Source organism: Centruroides vittatus, unplaced genomic scaffold (genome assembly GCF_030686945.1).
Source record: "Centruroides vittatus isolate TY-2023 unplaced genomic scaffold, ASM3068694v2 scaffold_932, whole genome shotgun sequence".
NCBI classification, from domain to species: domain Eukaryota; kingdom Metazoa; phylum Arthropoda; class Arachnida; order Scorpiones; family Buthidae; genus Centruroides; species Centruroides vittatus.
Genome location: NW_027122721.1, coordinates 303,999 through 312,651, shown reverse-complemented (window position 1 = coordinate 312,651; position 8,653 = coordinate 303,999). Strand labels below are relative to the sequence as shown.

Genomic DNA, 8,653 nt, shown 5'->3' with positions numbered 1-8,653 from the left:
TTACAAGTTGAACAGATGTATTATGTCGTCTACATCTTCATTCTCTTCTGTTTCGGTATCGTGGATAGCTATTGGGTGAGTTTCTTTAAGTTCTGGGATCCAATCGTAACATTTTCGGTTTTGGGTTTTTAATAACTCTTTTGATAGCAGAAAAGCATTACAAGTGTCAACCTGAAGTCTATTGCGAATCTTTGTCTTAATTAAATTAAGTTGTGAGAAGACTCTTTCCACACAAGCACTAGAGTGGGGAAGACTCAACAAACTTGTTGAAAGCTTTCCAAGTATTGGAAACATCACGTCGCCATTGTCATCTTTAATTTTATTTACTTCATACCAGAAAGTTTCTAGGTTTTCAACTGCACAACTGGTTAACTTATCACGAATTTCAGGCAGCAGTTGCCATTCTGTGTTCAGCTCTTCATACTCATGTTCAGGCACAATATTAGGAAAATGTGTTACCAGGTTTACAACTGACCTAACATTTCCAGACAAAGCAATTTTTGGCTCCAACTTTGTTATTTCCTGCAAGATCAAATCATCAAAAGGAAATTTCTTTTTAATTTCTGCACTTAAAACAATATAGAAAGACTGAATGCTTGAGAGAAATAGCTTCATGTCTTTTTCAGGGAATTTATTCTTTGCAATCTGAACTTCGCACATTGCACCAAGATATATTGTTTCTATTCGTTGAAAATGTCGTGAATTTTGAGTGTCTATCTTGTTCAGCGGTATTGAATCCACATAATCTTTTTTCAGATAGTTGTGCAAAATTGTTTTAAACAGAGAAGATATGTTTGGCAGAAGTGATGTAATACGTGGCCTCTCGCTTTGAAAATTAAGGTTCATTTTGTTGATGAGTTCCAAAATGTAAGATAAAAAATGTAAATACAACTTATTAAAGGGATTCTGTAAATCTTTCAGTAACAACTGTGCTGTATGTATGTTATCTTCCACAGCAGCTGCTGTAAAATAAAGAGTGAGTGCATTCCATTGTTCTAAGGTTCTATTGACTACTGCCTGCCAGGATAGCCATCTTGTCTGAGATAAACGTAACAATCGATGTGGTTGGCCATCTACAAATTTTTGAAATTCACTAAGTTCATTGATCCTCTTGGAGCTATGAGCAAAGTAAGCATATATATTTCTAACCAAGTCTTCAATTGTCCGTGGAAGTTTGTTGCAAGCCTGCGACACACATAAGCTAAAAGAATGGCATACACATCCAAGAACAAAAATATTCGGATTGTCCTTTTTAATTAACGCTTTCACACCACCAGATTCACCCATCATCACAGAGGCATTATCCGCACCAAATCCAATCATATTTTGTGCAGGAATATTTAAATTTATCAAAAGTTCCATCATTGAATGATAGATAGCTTCAGCAGTTGCTTGCTGAACTTGCAACAGTCCCATAAAGCGATCCCTTGCTTTTCCAGAAGAGTTATCAAAATACCTAGCAATCACTGCCAAGCATTTGGTGGAGGAGATATCAGTCGTTTCATCAATAATTAAGGAAAATTTCACATTTTGTAACACTGAAGTCATTTCTTCGCAGCTTTTCGCAGATAATTTTTCTTTAATGAGTTCTGTTGTTTTCGTTCGGGCTACTTTTAGGTCTTTGGCAATATTTGAATCATGGCATACGGACTGGATAAGTTTAGGAAGGTGATCCATAATCTTTATTGGAAGATTATGCTCTACACAAAACATAGCTAATTTCAGCTCAGCTTCTAATTTTTCTTGTTGGTTTGATTTTCTTTGAAAAGCTTCTAGTAGGCCTCGTGATTTTACTGTTTCAAGGCTCTTCATTGCTTGTTTGTGTTTTGTATTGGTGGCATGTCGTCGAAGGTGACAAACATTTCCAGATATGGTTTTTTGGCATACTGCACAAAATGCTTTATTTGGGTATACTGTAGATCGTCTTAGCCAAGTCTTAAATTCTCCCATTTGTAGCCACTTGTCACAAAAATTTTGAGGATAATTTTTTCCTTTCTTCTCAGATTTATCATCCTTTTTCACAACACCACCATTCGATCCTGCTTCGTTTTCACTACCAGATTCAATACAAGATGAGTCTAATTCAGCTTCTTCAACTTCCGATTCAGAAGAATACAAATTAGTCATTTCCTGAGTTAACGATTTAGATAATGTTGATTTCTCAATGTGCCTGCGTTTCTTAACTGGAGAACTAGTACTTTTAGAAGCTGAAGTTATATCCCTCATATTTGTGGAAATGGCGGAAACAGCAGTTGCAGAAACATTGTTCGAAGAAAGCACTGCAGGATTAACGGGAATTTGAGTAGGCTTAACGGTTATTGGATGTAAGTTCTTCTGTGCTGCACCAATGTAGCCTATTTTTTGGTTGCGCTTGATGTATCTAAATTAGAAATTAGACAAAACATTGCACTATATTGTAATAATGTTTAGTCGGAAATTATTTAATGTACGTGAAAACATAAATAAAAAGCAAATCGATATATTTGCTCACAAATATTTTTAAAAAAAATTTAAAAAGCATTAATATGAGTGCTTTTTTAACAGTTTTTTAATGATCGAAATTCTTTAAATCTTCGTGAGATCGAAATCAAATGCTCTGTTATTGAAATACAAATATAATCAAGGTGTGACTTGAAAAGGCTAATATTTAAATATAAAATAAAATATTTCATAAAATTTTTTAATGAAAATATGTTGTATGGTTTTTTTAACACAAGCATTAAAGCTAATTTTTTAAAAATACAATAGTGATGGATAAAAAAATTATAAACTAAATATGCGTGGACAGATTCAAATTAACAAAAGTTAATTCGGTTAAATTTCAGATATGTATACTGTCATGGCCGCACAGCGGGGACCTACGTTCAAACCTAACCTAACCTATTCTAATAAATTAACAAATTATTACTAATTTATTAGAATAGGTTAGGTTAGGTTAGAACGTGGGTCCTCGGGCCCGAGAAAATTAAAAATTTGCATTTCTAATCGCAAATACTATCGAGATTCCGGAAGGGCAGCCATAACAGTATACGTATCTGAAATTTAACCGTTATTTCTTCTACCAAAATTACTAAAACTGAAGTTCATAATTTAAGAATTAAATTATAATGGTAGAAAATAATATAAAAGTATTTATATTATTTATACTCGTACAATTTCAAAACTATTTTCTATAATAATTCGACTCTGACTTAACGGCTATTTTGATATTATTGACGACAAAAGTTTAAAATCGTTGATTTCCTTACCTGTCCATTATTTTTGTTTGACGGATTTGAATTGTTTGGATCACGTGACACTATCTATGTTGTTGACGTCACCGACATAAGCCATGTGTATGTTGTGATTGGATAATTCAAATTAACAAGTAGTGACACTAGTGAGACTTTATTGAACTAATTTTTTCGGATTCTTTCGTTAATTAAGGCATGAAATATTATTTTGTACCATAAATGGTACTAAAATATTATAATGTACTCAAAATGTACTAAAAATCTAAGTGTACTTTCAATGCTCTCGAAAACGCAAAATGTACCAGAAAAGTACAAATGTACTAGGAACGGCAACACTGTGTACGACTCCGACTGAAGTGTACAATTTGTTTTCAAAGACACGAAAAGGCAACGGTAACAAAACTACTGAACTAATTTTAATTATAACGAAAAGACTATATACAGTGACTAAGCAGCCATCTTTCTTCTTCTTCTTCTCAAAAAAAAAAACAACTAGTGCCCCCTGCTTTTTTTTCTCGCCTCCTCGCGGGATTTTTCTCTAAAAAACTTCTTACACTTAGTAACTAAAATGTGCATTTATTGACTTGAGTATTTATAATAACGAAACTGCAAACAACAAAAAATTGCTCGGGCTTAAGTTGAAAAAGGTTGGGTATTCACCGGCGGATCAAGAAGTCTGTCACCGGGGAGGCGATAAAAAAAAGGTCGTTTTATGAAAGGTTCTTTCAATAAGTGCGTTTTGCATAAACATTTTATTTTTATTTTTACAATATAAAATCTAACCTATGCTTATGTACACTAGCAAATCTATCTAAAATGTTATCAATGTTGAGTTCTATATCAGAGTGTATATTTAATAAAGTAAGTCCCACGAGCCGTTCCTCTGTCATCGGAAGCTTGGGAGTCGCCCATCCCTCTGAATTCGCACTGTGGGCTTTATGGGCGGTTGAGAATTAAGATACCACAGTATTTTTTCTAGGGTGTCGAAGAATATCATACCAAATTTTGTTCACATACATTAAACGGTATAGAACCTTTTGCGTAACCAACATACATACATACATATTGTACGGTATATAGTCTATAATTTATTCAATACGTTAACACTATTTGTCAAATTTGATGTTCCCGTTCGCTTTCTAATTCAACACTAACTCTAATAATAACAAAACCGGGTATGCGCCCCGCCCACTTATTAATCTCCTTACATAGCTTAGCGTCAATTCCAGAGTCTAAGTAATGCTCACACAAACCACAAACAACCAAACACCTTAAGTTGCTGAGAAAATTTAATAATTCTCAGCAACTTAAGGTGTTTGGTTGTTTGTGATTTAATTTTGCTGAGTGTGTTCACTTCAATGCTCACACAAACTTTGGCCCAGCTCGGTTTAAGCATAAAGATTTGTGAAAAGGACAAACCAACAAAAATTCATTTATATATACTGTATATACATTGTATCTCATTACATTTTTAATTGTAATTCCCACATGAAATGTCCGAACTAACACACGATGAGTCGAATCGATTCGTACCACTCCATCAACAAGAAAGCATATTGTCAGAAGATAAATCATTCCGTAAGTGAACTTGAATTTCACTTACTCTTTCAGATTGCGCACATATCTCCAAACTTTAAGTTTATCGGCCATTGTTAATTTCGGGATGACGGGCAGTGTTTAACGAAATTGTACCGTCTTATCCGAAAGATAAAAGCATGATAACTTATAAAATATTCTTTTAATTATTATATTAATGTATTAATACAATCTGATTTATCACCATATCAACAACTATTCTAACAGACCAGATACAGAATAATTTTGATCTTATTAAACTAATTTATATTTATTAGAATCAGTTATGAAATCATTGCTGAATATAAAGATATATTTCTTTGTCGTCATCTTTTCTAGTTAAATATTGTCTTTCGATCAAACTTTCTATTCGTGTCTTAATCGATAGAATACTAGGTTGTAATTAGGGTTTTGAGAGTAAGTATAAGTTTTATAAAAGAAAAAAAAATTGAAAATGCTATTAACGGGAAAAAATTCTGTGGATGCACGTGGCATGCCAGCTCGAATGTTGGCCTTTATTTCTGTTTGTAAGAGCCGCCACAAACTAGCACTTTGCGAGAGCAAAATGCTAGCAAACGTGCCCTAGCACAACCGATGACGTCAAAGGCTCCGACCCCTCACTTCTTGCTCACGTGGTTTTTCCTTTGCTAGAGTAGCGATACCAGAGTACTCTCGTTGTTCACAGAATTCAACAACAAGAGCATTACGCTAGCAAGAGAGAGCAGGGGAAAATGGATGACTACATAAACATGCCACATGTCGAAAAAGAAATAACAGAATTTTATCGATGTACGGTAAATTACATGATTAATACATTCAGTATTGAAAAAAATGGTATAAACGTTGTATATTAAAATAGTAAATAGCTATTTATAAATAGGCTTAAGCCTAGTTAGGCTTAACTACTAGGCATATTTTTCCCATGCTGTTTCAAAGTTCGGAACAAAAACTGACTGATTACAAGTATAGGTTGTAATAAAATCTTTGTTCTATAGCCAATCCACATCTGTGGAATCCAGGTCATGTGGACTACGTTACGCGAGCAAACGTTGTGTAGTTTGCGGCTGCTTCGTGCCCGAGTAGCTCACCTAGCAAAAATGGCCCATAGCATCATGGGAAAAAAGGCGGGGCTTGGGAGAGCGACCGAGCGTACGCTAGCTCTCGCTTCCTGTAGTTTGCGGCGGCTCTTAAGTTATGGCAACTCAACACTTGGGTGATCTGCCTGGGGGGAATGCCTTCCGGGAGGTCTTTTTAAGGCTGACTTGCACCTATTCAGGTGTTACAAACATGGAGAAAACCCGGAAAACGCCACGTCGCCCCGGCGAGGCGCGAGCCTACGAGCAAACTCCCAGTGTTCAGGGAAGGGAACTGCTCAGCCATTGCTGGGCGACCTCTATTTGATTTAATATCTCAGGATGGGTTAAAGATAAAGACACGAAACTCGGCACGATAACTTGATTATGAGGGACATTGATGAGGATAAACTTTGGTGATTAAAGATCAAGAAGGTGGGAAAATAATGGGCCATCACGTGTCATGTTTGTGAATAGTTTTTCCCGCAATGAATTTAGTAAAAATTAAAACGAGAAACCGGCTAACAGACACATCGAAACTAATTTAAAACTAGCAGTGGCGAATATTTAACCTAATAATTCCAATATATTACGTTTACATCAGTTCCAGAAGCTAAATTAAGTATACCTATGCTACTTTATAATTACTAGCGGCCGGATGGCCGAGCGGTCAAGGTTAGCAGCCTGCCGCCCTGGGGGAACAGGGATTGAATCCAGACGGGTCGAAAAATCCCCAGGAATTTTTCGGGGGTGGTTCGTCCGGATATGTCGGTCCTCGTCCCTCACCACCCGGCCGCCCCAATATGGGCCTGGCCGAACCCATAATGGGTTTGCTATAAGAGGCCCTCTTAGTGCCCACTGGGTAGAAAGAGTTACAAAAAAAAAAAAAAAAAAAAAAAAAAAAAAAAAAAATTATAATTACTGTATATATGAATAAATAATTCTGATTTATCAACACTTTTTTCCTCTTTCTCTTGTATGCGGCCCACATCAGTTCAAAAGTCTTAAAATGCGACCCTTACATAGAAAAAGGTTGCCCATCCCTGATCTAGGGATGGGCAACCTTTTTCATTCAAGTCAGCCTTAAAAAGACCTCCCGGAAGGCATTCCCCCCAGGCAGATCACCCAACCATTCGTATTCATTTGTTCGATAAGCCAGTAAAAACTGTAGACTTCTCTAAATGTATTTTTAATATCACAATTACATTCTGAATCGCTAGCCACGATATAAGGGCTAAAATTAAAAATAAATTATAAAAACTTACTCGGTGAAATAAAATGTGCGGTGGATATACATACCTGGTACAATGTATTGTTCGATTGTATTAATATACTTTTAAAGAAAATTATAATTAAATGTAGCTTTGTAAAGAAACGTGCATAAAATTAACATAAAATAATCTTTGAGAGTGACAAAAAACTTTTTAGTCACTCTCATTGAACTGGAAAAATATCTGTCTTTATTATCTAATATTACGAAGAAATCAGTCCCCACTGTACTGGCTAGAGATTTGTTCGGTTAAGCTTTTGTTTAAGTAAAATTCTGGCTTTTTCGGCAGGGTTTTATTTATTTCTCCAATTCCCTAATCTCTTAATTATTTAATTACTTCTTAAGTAGAAATAAGTCGAAACCAGTTACTTTGTACCCGAATATTTGTAGTCGTGGGAAAAAAGTGGAAAGACAAATTTTTATGACAACGAATACATAAATCGTTTAAGGAAAATAAATTTTAGAGCTTTTTTGTACCTTGTGCGTCTTATTCATTAAATTTGGTTGTAAATGATGCTGCCAAAGTAACAGTTAATTTTTTAACATTGTACAAGAATCGTACACATTTTTTTCTACATACTCTTATAGATGGGACATACGAAATCATAATATCACTGGTTTAACATTGAACTCCGTAAGTAATATAAGATGGGAGAGCAGAATATAAATATCAAATATTTTAATGGATTTTTTAAAAACTTTTGTCAATTATACAGAACTATCATAAAAACATACTAGTAAATTCCTATCGGTTGGGTTAAGTTATAAATGTACTGTGGTCTGAAGACCACGTATTCTGTTGCGTAACCGGCTCGTAACCAGCCCCTTGGGTGGTTCACTTAGTAAAGGAGGGATGGACCCCATAGTGTAAAAGTTCCCCGTTTGTTGTTGTAAAAGTTAATGGGAGGAGAGATATGTGGTCTGAAGATCACGTGTTCTATTGCGTAACCAACTCCTTGAGTGGGCTACAGGGTAAAGAAGGAATATGCATTCTCGATGACAACCGAAAAACCCGGATCAAGGAGGAAAGGAGGTGGATCGCGCATGCTCAAGGGAAAAAGAAAGACTTTTTTGGAAGAAAGAAAGGGAGTGAGGACGTGTAGACGAGAGAGTCGCGAGATCATTTTTTTTGTGTGTGTGTGTGTGTTGTTTTCTTTGTTTTTGTGTCTGTTATAGTGGAAGGACAGAGTAGTGATTGGAAAGACTAAAATAAACATTAAGTTCCTTGCATTGGAGTCATGGAGTGTATGACTTATTTCTGTTTTTTTTTTTTTGTTTTGTTCCTGCACGGGGAATACTCTCAAGATACTTCCCTACAGTACTTATGATTCACATAATCGGACGAGGGCGGCTAACAGCCCGAACCGGTCGGGAATAGAATCATTAGAAGCGTTATACGTGTGTAGCTTCCACCAGCTAAACCGTGTGTGGTTGGTGCTTCGTAAAGCGCATGCGCGAATGAGTATAATCTGGCTGCTTGGAAGCTGACAATACAGCGCTTT

The 8,653-nt window shown here is 35.7% G+C and overlaps 1 protein-coding gene across 1 annotated transcript; it reads right to left on the bottom strand.

The window, feature by feature from the left end:
* Window positions 1-1,398, bottom strand: LOC136990431 (zinc finger protein 862-like). Its single transcript, XM_067288819.1, has one exon. The coding sequence runs from the start codon at window positions 1,363-1,365 to the stop codon at window positions 1-3; it is 1,365 nt and encodes a 454-aa protein (XP_067144920.1). The 5' UTR covers window positions 1,366-1,398.
* Between the last annotated feature and the right edge of the window lie 7,255 nt (window positions 1,399-8,653).